Source organism: Camelina sativa, chromosome 12 (assembly GCF_030686135.1).
Source record: "Camelina sativa cultivar CO46 ecotype springtype chromosome 12, ASM3068613v1".
In the NCBI taxonomy this organism is placed as follows: Eukaryota; Viridiplantae; Streptophyta; class Magnoliopsida; order Brassicales; family Brassicaceae; genus Camelina; species Camelina sativa.
Window position 1 is genome coordinate 16,219,139 of NC_141891.1, and position 15,899 is coordinate 16,235,037.

Genomic DNA, 15,899 nt, shown 5'->3' on the forward strand with positions numbered 1-15,899 from the left:
TTAAAGAACCATGTTTAATCAACAAAACAAGAATTTATCACTTTCTAATATATACTATCGTTTTCACATAAAACACTCTTTATAGTATAAGGAAGACTTAGTAAGTGATCACCTCAAATGAAGCAAAAGAGGTGAAACCCAAGTTTTTATGAACATTGTGTTATGAAAACCTTGTATATGCTAATTAATACTGATAAATCTTGTGGCCAACTGCTAATTAATAAATTATATTATAGTCCAACTGGAAATACGAAAAAAACGCAAAAGTTCAACTATGGATATGAGAGTACAACTGGATAACTATGTGTATACCAAATAATTTTTTACTAATATCATGTTGTCTTTGGTTCATTTTACCATAGTGTGATGATTTTAAATGAATATTCCGCCGCCAAAATCTATTTTTTATTCGTTTTCACATGATCCATATTGAAATTTATTTTAATAATTCTAGTACAGTTGCACCAAGTAGTTCAAGTTATACTGAAATTTTCTACCTAAGTGATTTAGTTATACATAAGATCTCACATTCACTCTAAAATTCTATTAATTACAACCAAACAAATCTCTCTCTGTTGTAACTCTTTTATCTTCTGCAAAGGCTCCATCTTCTACTCCTTATAGTTTCTAAGTAGATATTACAGGATACCTTAAGCAATCATGAGGGACCTAAACTTGCAAAACTGGCTACACTCAAGTGATAGCGACAGAGAATTAGTGATGATGAAACTATTATGGAAAGAGAATAAAAGTGGAATTAGTGATGATGAAACTATTAGGAGAAGTGGGGTATTGACGGCGAATTGATAGCTCTGTTAAATTTGGATTTACGAGAGATATGATTAATGTTAATTAGTGGTGGTTAATTTGATCGGGGCGTTTTGGTTTGGATTAGACTTCTCTTTTCGTCTCTCAATGCAAATAGTTACTAGTACATATACAATCCACATATGTGTAGACTATGTACATGTTCTTATATACGTACATTACACATAACAATGATCATGATGACGGTGTATAGTTAATAGCCACTAACTGAATGAGGTATGGTTAAAATCTTAATTATAGATCATGGCCAAGCTTTTTTTATTCTTCTATATTATCAATGACGTAACCAAAAAAAAGTTTTTATATTCCATTTCCACAAAAGAAACGATCCAAAAGCTAAAGAGATTTTGAGTCCTTAATTAGGGTGTCTGAGAAACCGTTTGGAAGAAGAGTTAGTAGCAAAACCTCTGCTTCTACTCTTTTGATGTCTTGGAATTGTAACTTTCTCAAGAAGAGACAAGACCTCAGGCATCGATGGTCTAACTTTAACCTCTCCAATACATTGTAAAGCCAAGAAGACATCATAAACGCTGCTTTCTAAGGGTATTGACCCACAAGCTTCGTGTCCATTATCCTAAACACTTTTCGCTTGTCTCGCAAGTAAGGTGTCGCCCATTCCACTAAATATTCTTCTTCTCGAGCTTTAGTTTTGTCTATTGCTCTACGTGCAGATAGAATCTCTAGCAAGACTACACCAAAGCTGTAGACGTCACATTTCGTTGTTAGATGACCTAACAGAGACCAAAAGCAGAGACCAATCAATGTGTTTTAGAAATTTCATGTTTTGTTAGTTGAAATTGGAACAAATGAACCATCAAACAAAGAGAAACCTGTCGCTAGATATTCTGGAGCTGCGTAACCTTCTGTACCGATGACTTGGGTTGTCACATGTGAACGGTTGTCTTTTGGACCTTCTTTCGCCAATCCAAAGTCTGAGAGTTTTGGGTTGAATCCTGAATCAAGAAGGATATTTGCTGCTTTGAAGTCTCTGTAAATGACTTGATCCTTAGCTTCGTGCAAAAAACAAAGCCCTCTAGCAGCACCAATCGCCTCTTTCATACGCAGTGACCAAGAAAGCACATTAGAACCCCCTAGAATAAACAAGATTCATCAGGTCATGAACAATGCCAAGTAACATAAACATAAATGTTGGATCTTAATTCTTACTTACTTTCAAACAAATGATTTTCAAGACTACCATTAAGCATATACTCGTAAACCAAAAGAATGCTTTTGCGCTGTCCATAACAAAAAAAAAGACATCAATTGTTCTTCCAATCAATGTGTCATTTTAGCAAGAACCACACTATCTCAGAAGTTTCTGGTTTCATACCATTTTGCAACAAGTCAATACCGCGACCAAGTGCTTCTAGAGATGTCGGGTAAGAAATAGTTTTTCCCTCCTCACCATTATTCTCACCAGGCAATAAAGGTCTAACTCTACAGAACACACGTATATTGCCTTTCAATTCCTGCAACATGAGAAATAAACCAGGATCAGTCAAGCTTTACACACATAGGGGACGAAAAAAATGTGACAAAGGTTTAGTTAAGTGAATTCTACAAGAATGGTATTGTGCAACTTCTTCCGTAGTTTTTCCCCTTCAACGAGTTTAAGTTCTGCTTCTTCTACTCGACTTTTCAGATCGATAATGCTTTGCTTCTGGTCTTCAAACTCATTTATTTTCTCAAAAGTAGTTAGATCAGACACCTAAACCATAAACAATCCAAAAATGTTATTAAAAACATAAGAGGTTGTGAAATCTAATAGATTCATATGTTATATGTGTTTTGCTCGAGAATGTGATAAAAACCTGCAGTCGCCTCTCAGAATACACTAGTCGATCCTGTAACTCTTGTATCTGAGTACTCTGGGATGAACATGTAGTCTGGACCAAAAACAATTTACATCATCTTAAGAAAAAACAATTGGCAGAGAATATATAGAAAGAAATTGTAAACGGATATGAGACCTCAAGTTCAGTTATGGTGTCTTTGAAGTCATTGTACTTGGTTGCCTCAGTTTGTAAGGTTTGTACTTCCACTAAATGGCGATCACGGTCTTCCTTGGCCTGCTGAAGCTCGACCTTGAGACTCGCAATTTCGTTTTCCAACTCACCTTTCTGCTTCATGATATCTTCTTGAGAAGCCTACCAAAAAAAAACAAGACACTCAATCACATTTTGACCAGAACTACAAAACATTTACTACCATTGATCGGATATAACAGAACATCATCATATACCTTAGAAGCAGCAAGCTGATCCTGCAATGCTGAAAACTGGCCCTTCAAGTTGCCAATATTTTCGACAATGGCAGTCCTTTCTTTCTCACCGCGTTTTATAGTTTCATGAGCTTCATCAAGATCACCTTGTAGCTTGCTGTTATACAGCTGCAGGCTTGAGTTATACTCTTGCAACAGTTTGTACATGTCATTTACCGATTGTATCTGAACATAACAAAACAAACAGTCAACATTAGTCTAAAGTTAAGTGACAAAACATTCTGATCATTTCAAAACCTTTTTAAGTTTTCTCACCCTCTGGTTAGCCGTTTGAAGATCTCCTTGTGCTTTGTCTAGCTCTTCTACAAGACCAGCTTGTGCCTTTTCAACAGCAAGTCTTGTTTCTTTCTCTTTTCCAAGAGAATCATTCGCAGCCTAAAACAGAACATATTGAATTAAACCCCACAAATATGAATTAGACACAAGTAATTTAAAGTAGAATTAGCCGCCTCTTACCAACTTCTCCGTTTGTTCCCTGGCAAGTTGCACTTGAACAGATTCAAAGTTTTTCCTCAGCTCTTCAATTATCATATTCAGCTCCTCTTCTTTGTTTCTCAAACTAACCTCTATCATCAAAATTGCACAAATATAAAGTTCAAAAATCACAAAAAAATTTGAAACAAAAAAAAGTAACAGCTAAACTTTAATTATGGAAACACACCCATGTCAGCACAATGCTTCTCATTCAATTCCAATGCATTCTTCAACTTCTCTTGCTCAAAAGCATAATCCAACTCGAGTTCTTAAAACCACCTAATGCAAAGTCTAAGCCTTTTTATATATTCCATCATGTTCTCACATCTCTCCTGCAAAACCCAAAAACCACCAAGAAGAACATTCAAATTCAAGCTTAACTAACTGAAACCAAAAGGGAGACCAAAGCCAAACACATAAACAAAGTCTTTAATGCTTTTATCAAACTGACAAAACTATTTTGGTCCCACCAATTGTCTTATAACACAATCAAATCTTCTTCTTAGAAAAAAAAAACAATAGATCCAACGAACAAAGCCAGTAAGCTAACAGAAATTAAAAGCTTCAGATTCTATACCATAAGGATCAATCAGAACACATAAACAATGTCTTCAATGCTATTGCCTAATACTAAAGGTCCCACAAATTGTCTTATAAACACAATCAAATCTTCTATAAGAAAACCAACGGATTCAACGAGAAAAGCCAGTAAAAAAAAAAGCTACCTCAAATTCAAAACTTCACCAACTAAAACTCTGTCTCTGCTAATAGAAACCCTAATTGATAAAACTTACTCAACAATCAAATTACAGTATAGACACTTTTTCTTTTTCATCCACACATCACAACTTAGATTACACAAGAAAGTTTAAATTCAGGTAAAAAAATAAAATTGAGGGTGGGGGAAAAAGTAGAAACCTTGTAGTTGAATTTGCTCTTGTACTTGATTCGTTCATTAAGAAGAGTTTCAATGTAATCTCTTGTGAACTCAACAGGACCATATTCAGATCCCGTTGTGCTCGCTGGAGCGCTGTTCGGAGTCAGATCTTTTGACCCATTAATCACCGGAGAAGCTGACCGGATTCTTCCATTGTTTGCCATCGCCCCCACCATAACAAACCAAAAAAATTAAAACTTTTGTTCTCTTCTTGTTACCTAAATTACTTCAAACTCCTCTCTCAATCAAAGCATAAACCTGCAGCAACAAAAAAAAACAAAGTTTGTATTGTTCTTCTTTCTTAGAGATCTTCAGAAAAAGATAAATTGAGTAATGAGAAGAGGCTTACGTGAAAAGGGTTTGGAGTTAACTGAGGAGTCGTCAACATTAACATCTTCATTCTTGGGGGAAGATCCAAAGCAATTCCCCATTATAGAGGTCTAAAATCTAAATCATCCAAAACCCTATAGAGACAATTTTAAAGGAAAACAAAACACTAACTAATCTATCATCTATGGATGGATCTTTGTCACTGCCTCTGTCATCGACATTCTTCCTACGGCTAAAAGAAGGAAGAACGATCTAGACGAGAGAGTGGCGAGGTTCAAAAAATGTGTTTGGATTCTGAAGGTTTGGAATTTGAGAGATCAGAAAAAGCAAAAAGAAGGTTGAATATAACTAAAATTGTTAAAATAAAATAAAAAGGATACCTAAACACTAAAATTAGAGAGAAAGGAAAAGAGTTTCCGTGTTGTGTTAACTTCGCTGTCAGAGTCACCCCTATTCACTGCCTGCAGAGGAGTAGCAGCCGCTTCGTCGATCCCGTATCTGCGACTGTACAGAAGCATCAAATTGATAGATAACGTGACCAATTTAGCATCAATCGAGAGCAAACCTAGAATCGGAAAACAAAATTAGGGGTAATAAAAGAGAGTGACAAAATTACTCGAAATAGACGTAATCGGAGGATCTGTATCTGATAAACGACATCTTTGAAGAGCATACGAGACCAACTGCACAAATCAAGTTTATCGAAACTTTTTTTTTATTTGATAAGAACTGCGGCCGTCCTCGAGCTGCTTCCCGGCGAAAATCAAAGGCTGCTGGTCCGGTGAGATCCCTGGATCTTCGCTTTCACATAGTCGATGGTGTCAGATGACTCGACCTCTAGCGTAATGGTCTTCCCGTTAGGGTTTTCACGAAGATCTAAATCTTTTTGAGACTACCGCTGCATCCAAGTTAATCGAAATTTGATGATTTTTATTTTGTTTTTAATTATAAATGGCATAAACCGTAATAAAACACACAACTCTGGTTTAGAAGTAATAATCAAACTTTTATGTATTATTCGAGTAAGTCGGAAATCTCAACGTGTTAGTCTAGTAATAAATCTACTTTTATGTAATATTCTAGCTAATTTCCCTAAATATATTTAGCTAATGTGAGACTCTACATACACTTTTCTATATCTTTTAATATAAAATCAAATTATTTTTTTTTACATATATAAAATTTTGATTTTTAATTCTTTTTTATCTATACTAGTCGTGATTAATTACTTAAATTTCGTTTAGGAAATATTGCAGAATCTAAACTAAATAATTATTTGCTTTTATCTAATTGTATTAAATTGATTTGTTATTTTCATAAATATCTCACAATATAAAACCAAATGAAATATGTTTACATATATATATGGAACCAAACTTTAAATAGCTTTCAAAGATATTGATTAATTATCGGTTCTATTTGTATGGCTGTAGAATTAAATTGTGATTTTCTTATATATCAAACAAATTGATTAAATTCATTTTTTGAAAAAATCTGTTTGTATACGCATCTATACTAAGGTTTTAATATTTTTAATAGTAAATATATACTAAGGTTTTCATATTTTTTTCTGTTTTTTCCATATGTATTAAGATGAATTAATTAACATAGTTTTTTTTTGGTTAAGAAAATTTAAAAATCTAAAATAAAAGATAATATTCAAATGTTAAATTAGATTTCTATAAATATCTCAAAATCTAGAACCATTTACGTTATATATACAATTTCAAATTTAATAATTTGCTTTTATGGTAACAACTTTAAATCATTTCTAAAAATATCGGCTAATTTAATTTTATAATTAATTTTGTAATTATTGTTTCCATAAATATTAGATTTTTGAATAACAGATTTTGTTTACCATATATTATTATTTTTTTAATTATATAAGTAATTGGACCTGTTTTTTTAATATAAATATATCGATATATGATATGTTTTTTTTTCCAAAATCTTTTGTACTCTCCAATTAGTAGCATAGATGCTATTTTCAAGAAAGAAACCGGGTTTATGGTACCAAACAAATTGAACCGGTCTGGTATGGCTTAACGTTGCATAATAAGATAAGGGTAGTAATGTCATTTAACCATTTCTCTCTCTCTGTCACCTGCTCGGCGGATCCCGGAAAAAGACGCCGCCGCCTTTTTCTTCTTCTCTGCAACGTTTCACGGGCACGAGAGTCCGACTCATATAATCTTAGTTTCGTCGGTACTTCGATCAACAGATAAATCTTTCTCTTAGGGATATCAAAGAATTATAAAAAGGAGAAGAATTTGGTTTACACTCTTATCGCCGGAGAGATTTGGAGTTAATCATATTCATATATATATATGGAACTTGATTTATCTGTTCTAGGTCGTTTATTCATTGCCCCCAGGAGGAACTCAAGTCTCACGCAACTGTGTCTCCAAAGATCAAAATTTTCAGTTCAGAGAAACAAGCAGCCCCCGCTCTCTGTCTTTTGTCTAGTAGTCCCTCTAGTTCCAGTTTTATTAGATTCCGGAAAAGATGTGAATTTAGCCATAGAAACCAGTTTGTTGTGTTGAGTTGAGTTCGACTGGAGATCATGTGGGGACAAGTCAGAAACATTCAGATTCCGGCGACAATCTCGATTCGGTTAAGATTTTGCTGAAACGAGGAATCGTGTTAGGAGCAGTGGTGTGTGGAGTTTTGTTGTATGGATGTCGGAAAGTATTAGCATCAACAAATGTGATGGATGTGGCTCTTAGTCAGAGCAAATTGTTGTTGAAGAATGCTTGGCCTAAAACTTCTTGGGTCTTAAGCTTATTAGACCATCATTATTGTTTTACTAAATTAAGTAAAACAATCCTAAGAGAACTTAAGCAAAATCACTCTATTACTAGAGAACCTCAGATAATATTACTCAAGCATTTAAATAATAATTTTTTAATTTGTGTTTATTAATTATCAAATTTTAATTATCTAAAATGACAAAACAATTATTCAATATATTTAGTTTCAATTTGATCTTGTGGTCTAATATCAATACAACAACAAAACAAAAAGAAAGAAGAGTACTTTGGATCTCCAATTAGACTTTGTTCTCCAATTTCTGGTTTTGAATACTTTGTGTACTTTGGATCTTTGGAACCCTGCAAAAGCAAACTGCAAAACGCTATATTACCACAATCTGATTTGAAACGGGGGGCTGCAGGGGAAATCACATAACACAGTCAAAGAGATATGAAACCAACACAGGATCTCAAGCAAGAAAACAAGCTGAGAAAGAGTTATATGAGACTGAAGAAGCTTATTGTTAGTTATGGTTCTAGCTCCCTTCACTCTACTTAAGCTTTGAAATTGGATAGTATATACAGTAGAAGTTAGAAACTAAGGGCACTGACGATGGTATAAAGTATTAAGAAATTTGTAACACAATCTTGCTATGAAGTTACTAACAAAATCAAGTTAATTACCATTGATATTACAGAAGGAAAGTGATGTGGTAGATTGTATCTCTCTGTTCCTGCATCAAAAGAAAAAAAAAAGGTGAAGAAGTCTAGATTACAGTCTTAATGATTCTATCTCATCGTAACCATTTCCATTGGTTTTGATGCATCAAAAAATGTACACCCAGCAAAATTTTACTACATTAGCATCTGAATCACCACTGTTATATTTTATCCAGAAAAACAAAAGCAAAGTGCTTCTTGAAAAAATCCTAAGAATCTGTGTGTTTCTGGCATTAACATTCAACCAAGTGCATATTGTCACTATGACTACCATCTACAAAATCAATAAGATTCTTGTAACTCCATCACTAAACTAGAGCTCTCATATGTCACCAATCACGATTCTATAACAAGACTTGAAATATAACAGCATGAGAAGCATTTGAGAACATATGATTTTACTATTTTTAGTTAACCAAAACTAGAACACCGAAACCAATTTCTTGAATCCAGAAGCTGAAACAGACAAAGTTACCAGGAAAATCAAAATCAACCACTGTCTTTAACTTCCAGCCATCTCCGTAACTAACAAGAGAAGCATCATCCCCAAAACTGATGGGCTCTTCACCTTCCTTTGCTGCTTCGATGAAAACTACTCGGGGTTTCAACGAACCAAGTTTCTTGTTGATCACAGAGACAACATATTTCGCCTTTGTCCATTGATCCTGATTTTAAAAACCAAATGTGACATAAAGATTACTTCTCAAAGCACTTCAGTGATGAAACATTAAACAAATAATTTGATCAGACACACTCGTCATCACATGCAAAGAACAACAACACAAAACAGGGTACAAATAAAACATCCAAATTTTCACACATGAAAACAGAGCAGAGTTGAAATTTCACATCAAAATTACAATACACTACAAATATTTTGCATCAAAGCACACAACAACACATCAAAGCACACAACAAACTTGACCAAAAAATACAACACATCACACAATTATTTATACAAAACATCAAACTATTCTTACACTCTACTCCTAAGAACATCAAACGGGTTCACTATACAATCAATAACACAAAGACAAACATAACATAATAAGAACATCAAACTATTATCAGAGTCAATTGAACATCAATCGAAGACGAACCTTCTCATCTCCGATTCGTTAGCCGGTGGTCCAAACCCTCCCCTTCAAGTCTTCAGAAGAAAGCTCCACCGTCGTTGTCCCACCAAAAGATACCTCCGCCGTCGTTTCTCGTGAGTACCGAAGCGTCAAATCCAAGAGTTGCCGATCGTAAAGCTAATTGACCAACAAACCTCCAATTTTAGCCGGAAACTTCATGGGAATCGTTGTAAATCGATTCGATTTTCCGATCAAGGCATGAATCGCCTTTCCTTTCGCCGTTTGCAATGAGAGAGAAGAGAGAGAGTCGCGATGAATGAACGAATAAAATGAGAAAAAAAAACAGTTTTATATTTCTGTGTCAACCTATCAGAGAAGGACACATATTGTTCTTAATGTGTTGCTCAAAATGCTTTCCACGGAATCGATACTCTACACTGTAGACTCAATAATGGGTTTTTTAATCAAATTTGGGGTCCAATTTTATGAGTACCTCTGTGAGTACTCACCAGTAATAATGCTCTTAGGAAGCAAGGTTTGATATTGGCTGTGCTTCTCGGTCTTTCAGCATTCTTCTCCATGGCGGAGACATCCATCACCACTCTCTGGCCGTGGAAGGTAATTTATTCATCTCCTGGATTTAGTAAAGTGCTCTATATCTATTGCATGTGAAAGAACCGACCTTTTTTTTTAAATAATAAATAGTAAATATAATATAATAAATAAACTACAATTAGTGGTCCCATACCTACCACTAGCCACCTAACTACAATCACAACCAACAGCAGAATAACAATACCAATATCCAATAATAAAATGACCAATAATCAATATAACAATAATCCAATAACCAATCATCAGGAAGCATGAAACCAACAACCTAGCAATGTTTCTAATGACCCAACTCTAGCAACCTAGCAATGCCAGACAACATCCAATTGAGTCCCTAGAACATCCTCCTCTTCATTGCCTTGATTCCACGATCACACTTTGCCTTTACCTGCACCACAAACACATATTGCAATGCATGAGTATTTTATAAACACTCAGTAAGGCAGTTCTCCCATCTACTGGGCTATACACAAAAGCAATAGAGTCATCTTAAACCATCAAACAACAATCAACAATCAACAATAACAAACCAGGACTCTGCATCGACCGACACCAACATGCATCGACCGATACCACATGGGGATGCATCGACCGACACAGAAGTTGCATCGACCAATGCAAGTTACACATGCATCGACCGATGCATGCTCGACATAACACGAAAACCCTAGAGTTTTACGCGCCATCCTCGCACTTGCATCGACCGACGCAAGATATGCATCGACCGATGCAATGCCGAGCATCGTGTTTTTCCCGAAGCTTCTCGCTGGATCTTCGTTCCTACAACCACAAAACTTGATCCCAAGCCACAAGAAAGCTTCCTAACATCCAAAGTAACGATCTAACAAGTCTAACATCACACAACAAGCAGATTAAAGAGTTATCTAGCTTAGATAAGCCATGGTCTAGCACTTACTTTTGCCACAGAAGAAATCCGACCCAAACACAGAGAGAAAACGTTCCTAGGACGCTCCTACAACGATCCTAGCTATAGATCTCCACAGAACAGCTTCCAACACCAAGAAATCACCAAGAACACTCAAGAACACCAAAAACTCTTCTATTTCTCGAAAACAGCCAAAACACGTCCAATGAGACAAAAGAAACGATTAAGGATTTTCCCTTCTCCTTTTGCCAAAAATGCAGCGTTTAACTTAAGTCAAAACGCAGAAACTTGAACCTGCATCGACCGATGCAACATCTGCATCGATCGATGCAATCCCCAAACCGGGATTTCGGTTCACGGATGTTACAGCATGCTTCTTCAAATGTGGTGGTGTGATGTGTTTTGTCTCAGGTGCGCGAGTTGGCTGAAAAAGAGCCTGAAAATGGCGTTTTCAGGATGCTACGCAGTGATGTTACCAGATTCTTGACAACCATAATTATTGGAACTACGTAATGCTACTTACTTGGAATCTTGTTTTTGGGTTGTTTTCTTGACTTTTTTGTTGTCTCTTCTCAACTTCTTCGGTTGTTATTTGGAGTTGTGAATATTGCGGCAACTGCCTTGGTCACTGAAGCAGCAACAACTATTTTTGGTGAAGCTGGTGTTAGTGCAGCCACTGGATTGATGACGCTACATATAAGTTTTACTTATTACTCTAGATGGAGATAGCTATACAAGTTTTGAGTCTTGAATGATTATAGGTAGCCATAAATATTGCTCATGACTGAGATAACTCCAAAAAGTGTAACGGTTCACAATGCTCAAGAGGTTGCAAGGATTATGGTAAGTTTGAATTAGTTATCATCAGAAAAGGCTTGACAAACAAAATATGCTCATATGATAATCTGATTTATGTTGGTTTTACTATGCATCTAGGTCAGACTAGTGGCATGGCTTTCCCTGATATTATATCCTGTTGGAAGAGTTGTGACATATCTTTCGATGGGAATTCTGAAAATTCTTGGTTTGAAAGGATGGAGGTATGCATCACATTGGATTTGTCTGTCCGAATCAAAATATAATACTGTGCCTCTTTCCGAGTTAAGACAACTTACCTATAGTCTATTGTTCTTTTTGTGCTAGTGAGCCATATGTTACTGAAGATGAATTGAAACTAATGCTACGTGGTGCAGAATTAAGTGGGGCCATAGAAGAGGAAGAACAGGTAATGAGTTTGTTATGGAAGTTCAATGAGTATGTACCAGTTACCTAGACTTGTGATAATTCAAATGACATACGTTTCAGGATATGATTGAAAATGTGTTAGAGATTAAGGATACTCATGTTCATGAGGTGATGACTCCTCTTGTTGATGTAGTTGCAATAGATGGCAGCAGCAGCCTAGTTGATTTCCATGAATTTTGGGTTACCCATCAGTACTCAAGGTTTTATATATTTTCACAGCTTTTTGAATGAACATTTTTCTTCTTCTTAGGGTTATTTGTTGTGCTCAAAGGTTTTCATCACAGGGTGCCTGTTTTTGAGCAGAGGATTGACAACATAGTTGGTATTGCATATGCTATAGATCTCCTAGATTATGTTCCAAAGGTCTGGCTGCTTCTTTTTCTCTGTTTCTTGTATTTGTTTTCTTTTCACTGATGGCGAGTGAGGACACCATAGCCGTGCACTTATGGATTATGTATGTTTTGAAGGGTAAATGTTAAGGTCGAACCCTTAACTTGATTTAGAACAGTGAAGAAAGAGAGAGAAGAGGATAATGCGCCTATTACGGCGGAGAGTTAAGAGGAGAAGAAGATAGAAACTTTGATTAATGTGATAAGGAAAACCTAAACTTAGGCTCCTTCATTTAATACAACTCCCTTACTAGGGTTACTGATAAAACAACAACGCTTTGGCTAAACAAAACCAAGCTCTTTATTTGAATATTAAACCTTCTACTGGATTCTAAGTGTTTGACCTCCTTAGCCACTTTTGACCTTCTCCATTTGTCTTGCTCTTCTCCCCTTTGTTCTCAACTTTCTCTTCATGAAAGCTACTGGGACTCTTTGCCTATCAATACTCCCCCGCAGAAGACTGATCTTGTCCTCAAGATCAAAATCAGGAAACTGCTCCATTAGAGTTGTGAGTGACTCCTAGGTGGCTTCTAAGACTGGTAACCCTTTCCACTGTACCAAAACCTCCGTTTCTGTACCCTGAGCAGACCTGCGAATGTCTAACAGCGTGACTGGTTTTGTAGCCCATTCGAGATCAGGTGTCAAAATTGGTGGTAATGCTTGAGCTTGATACGGTGCTGGAACTACTGATTTCAGTTGGGAGACATGAAATACTGGATGAATGTTATTGTGGGCTGGTAACTCCAACTTGTAAGCCACTCTCCTAATCTTCTGCACAATCTTACAAGGACCAAAAAACCTCTGTGACAACTTCTCATTCCTCCTCTGAACCAACGAACTCTGCCTGTATGGCCTCAACTTAAGGTAAACCCAGTCACCAACTTCCAACTCTATGGATCTGCGATGCTTATTAGCCTCCTTCTGCATCCGATACTGAGCCAATTCCATATTCTCCCTTAGTTCAATCAGAAGACTGTCACGATCCTTCAACAACTCTTCAACCATTGCATTTGGAGTGGGAGTGTCCCCATAGCGTATGAGTTTTGGTGGCTCACGACCGTATACTGCAAAGAATGGTGTATTCTGGATAGAAGAGTGGTAAGAGGTGTTATACCAGAAATCTGCCCACGGTAACCACTGAGCCCACCCGGTTGGTCTCCTACTTGTGAAACATCGCAGATAGGTTTCCAAGCACCGATTTACTACTTCTGTCTGACCATCGGATTGCGGGTGGTAAGCTGTACTTCGATTAAGAGTAGCCCCTTGCAACTTGAATAGTTCAGACCAAAAACTGCTGAGAAAAATACGATCTTGATCCGAAACCAACCTCTCTGGAAACCTGTGTAACTTCACTACCTCCCTAATAAAAGCTTCTGCCACGACCTTCGCAGTGAAAGAATGTTTCAGTGCTATGAAATGAGCGTACTTGCTTAACCTGTCAACCACCACCAGAATTAAATTGAACACTTTGGACTTTGGTAAACCCTCCACAAAGTCGAGACTCACATCTGTCCACACTTGTGTCGGAACTGGTAATGGTGAAAGTAACCCAGCAGGTGAAAAAGTAGAGTACTTGTTCTCCTGACAGGTTTGGCACTTACGAATATAGCTCACCACATCCTTCCTCATACTGATATATCATGGTTTTTAGGTATTTTTAGCCATGATATAAGTCTTAATTATAGAGTCTTTTTAGTATTTTTAGAGTCTGTTGAGTCTTTATAGGATTTAACATGGATGAGAGCATAATAGAGCTAAATAGGAAGATTTGGAGCTTAATCAAGCATTGAGGCTGAGCTACGAAGTTGGGAGACATGTTCAGAAGAGTGCATCGATCGACACAGCATATGCATCGATCGATGCTAGGCCAAAGACGAAATCAGAAGTTTTCCTCACAAGTTTTGAAGATTTACAAAGCTGCCCCAAAATTTTCCATATTTGCATCATTAGTCCCTGGACGTGTTTAATAAATAGGATTTTTATGGTCATTGTTTAGACCTAAGCTTTATTTTTCCCTGCAATTTTTGAGAGCAAAACCCTGAGAGATTTTTAGAGAGTTTTTGGAGAGAAGAATCAAGACTCCTTCAGAGAAGATTCAAAACTCCTTTTCTTCTTCTTTTAATCTCTTAATGCTATCTATTTTATTCAAGATTTGTGTTCTTACAATTATGTCTGAGTAGATCTGCTTGTTAGGTTTAGGATTTCTCATTAGGGATTTCATGGTTTATTAGATCTGTTATTATTTAGGATTCATTATCTTTCTTGTTCTTCATCATAGGTTGTTTTTAATGCTAGATCTTTGATTAGTCATCTGGATTTAGATCTTAGGATTATTGATTGATATGAGAATATAATTGATTTTCCTGATAAAACCTTTGGTGAGCAAAATTACTTCTTGCAAAGAGATTTGAATTAGTGATTTTGTGAACTTATCTAAACCTGATTTTATTGCTGGTTTTTAACTTGAATTTTGCAAAGAGATTTGGATTTTCTGGTTTTAAAACTTAGATAATATTTACAGTGAGAACTGATTTATTTTATAATTGTGTTTAGAGTTCAAGAACGGTGCTTAATTATTGAATCCTGCTTGTTTAATTAATTGATCTGATTTTCCATGATTTCCTGAGAATTTCCCTAAGCCTAGCGTTTATTCCATCTGAATTTACATCTCTTTTATTTTCTGTTCTATTTTGCAATTTAATTAAATATTTATGTTTAGCATAATTAAAAAATTATTAAATCTATTGTGTGAAACTAGAGTTCTTGTGGATTCGATCCCTAAATACTACAATTGATCTCTTAATTTGAGAGAGTAGCTCTAGGGTAAATTTGAGCATATCAAATTTTGGCGCCGTTGCCGGGGACTCTTTTGATTCACCATTAGATTAAAATCTTTGATTTTGTCTAAATTTTTCTTTTTCTGTTTTACTCACACGCTTTTGTTTCTTTTCTCTTGTGTGTTTTAGGTACATGCCTATGCCTAGCACCAGAAAAAATCCTACTGGTCCGGTTGTGAAGCTTACAAACCAAGAGTTAGGACAACTAGAGCGTGAGAACACAAAAGCAGCCAAATCAACAAAGATGGTCAACCCAATCATATTGAGACCAGATGCGGCTGGAGTTTTGAGAGATCAAGAGGGTCATGTGCGCAACGAACTAGGCCAAAAACTTGATGCTGAAGGACAAGTTATTCAGGAAGAACCTATCGTCGTTGATGAGAATGCAGACGGCATCGATCGATGCAACGTCGGCATCGATCGACGCAATCAAGAAGGCATCGATCGACGCAATGTCAGGGCAGGTGCGAATTGAGCCAATTTGGATGGTAACAACCAGCAGAACCTTCAGCCTAGACGGGACAACAA

The 15,899-nt window shown here is 36.2% G+C and overlaps 2 protein-coding genes and 1 pseudogene across 9 annotated transcripts; 1 reads left to right on the top strand and 2 right to left on the bottom strand.

The window, feature by feature from the left end:
* Positions 1 to 1,067: 1,067 nt before the first annotated feature.
* Positions 1,068 to 6,002, bottom strand: LOC104731937 (kinesin-like protein KIN-14N). 7 transcript variants are annotated; one of them, XR_015575113.1, is made up of 15 exons: positions 5,470 to 6,002; positions 5,234 to 5,357; positions 4,873 to 4,987; positions 4,505 to 4,781; positions 3,774 to 3,918; positions 3,569 to 3,678; positions 3,368 to 3,487; positions 3,074 to 3,277; positions 2,802 to 2,978; positions 2,643 to 2,717; positions 2,393 to 2,539; positions 2,162 to 2,300; positions 2,000 to 2,066; positions 1,659 to 1,919; positions 1,068 to 1,559 (listed from the first exon to the last, which is right to left on the bottom strand). XR_015575113.1 is itself a non-coding variant. In XM_010451450.3 (14 exons), exons 5-14 carry the CDS (start codon positions 3,775 to 3,777, stop codon positions 1,366 to 1,368), a joined length of 1,431 nt encoding a protein of 476 aa, XP_010449752.2. In that variant the 5' UTR covers positions 3,778 to 3,918; positions 4,505 to 4,781; positions 4,873 to 4,987; positions 5,234 to 5,357; positions 5,470 to 5,775; the 3' UTR covers positions 1,068 to 1,365. The 7 variants fall into 7 exon arrangements, 3 of the variants coding, with proteins under 3 accessions (XP_010449752.2, XP_019089379.2, XP_087335500.1); XR_015575112.1 differs by having other exon boundaries at positions 4,873 to 5,357; positions 5,470 to 5,830; XR_015575115.1 differs by having other exon boundaries at positions 2,948 to 2,978; positions 4,873 to 5,357; positions 5,470 to 5,790.
* Positions 6,003 to 7,200: 1,198 nt separating this feature from the next.
* On the top strand, positions 7,201 to 12,624 carry LOC147930598 (DUF21 domain-containing protein At1g55930, chloroplastic-like; annotated as a pseudogene). Its single transcript, XR_015573678.1, has 10 exons — positions 7,201 to 7,634; positions 9,919 to 10,020; positions 11,312 to 11,409; positions 11,497 to 11,594; positions 11,670 to 11,743; positions 11,837 to 11,940; positions 12,044 to 12,125; positions 12,206 to 12,345; positions 12,430 to 12,508; positions 12,613 to 12,624. The product of XR_015573678.1 is annotated as a DUF21 domain-containing protein At1g55930, chloroplastic-like (transcript).
* LOC104731936 (uncharacterized) lies at positions 7,803 to 9,434 on the bottom strand. Its single transcript, XM_087478638.1, has 5 exons — positions 9,427 to 9,434; positions 9,331 to 9,337; positions 8,802 to 8,991; positions 8,291 to 8,340; positions 7,803 to 7,966 (listed from the first exon to the last, which is right to left on the bottom strand). The coding sequence occupies exons 1-5, from the start codon at positions 9,432 to 9,434 to the stop codon at positions 7,814 to 7,816; spliced, it is 408 nt and encodes a 135-aa protein (XP_087334764.1). The 3' UTR covers positions 7,803 to 7,813.
* Positions 12,625 to 15,899: the final 3,275 nt, after the last annotated feature.

Excerpts from the sequence above, each read along its gene's own strand:
- LOC104731937 (XM_019233834.2), bottom strand. Across the intron at positions 3,278-3,367 it reads TTCAAACGGCTAACCAGAGG|ATACAATCGGTAAATGACAT; the intron begins GTGAGAAAACTT and ends TGTTATGTTCAG. Across the intron at positions 2,718-2,801 it reads ACACCATAACTGAACTTGAG|ACTACATGTTCATCCCAGAG; the intron begins GTCTCATATCCG and ends TTTTTGGTCCAG.
- LOC104731936 (XM_087478638.1), bottom strand. Across the intron at positions 8,341-8,801 it reads GGTTGATTTTGATTTTCCTG|GAACAGAGAGATACAATCTA; the intron begins GTAACTTTGTCT and ends CTTTTGATGCAG. Across the intron at positions 7,967-8,290 it reads TTCCTTCTGTAATATCAATG|GGTTCCAAAGATCCAAAGTA; the intron begins GTAATTAACTTG and ends TTGCTTTTGCAG.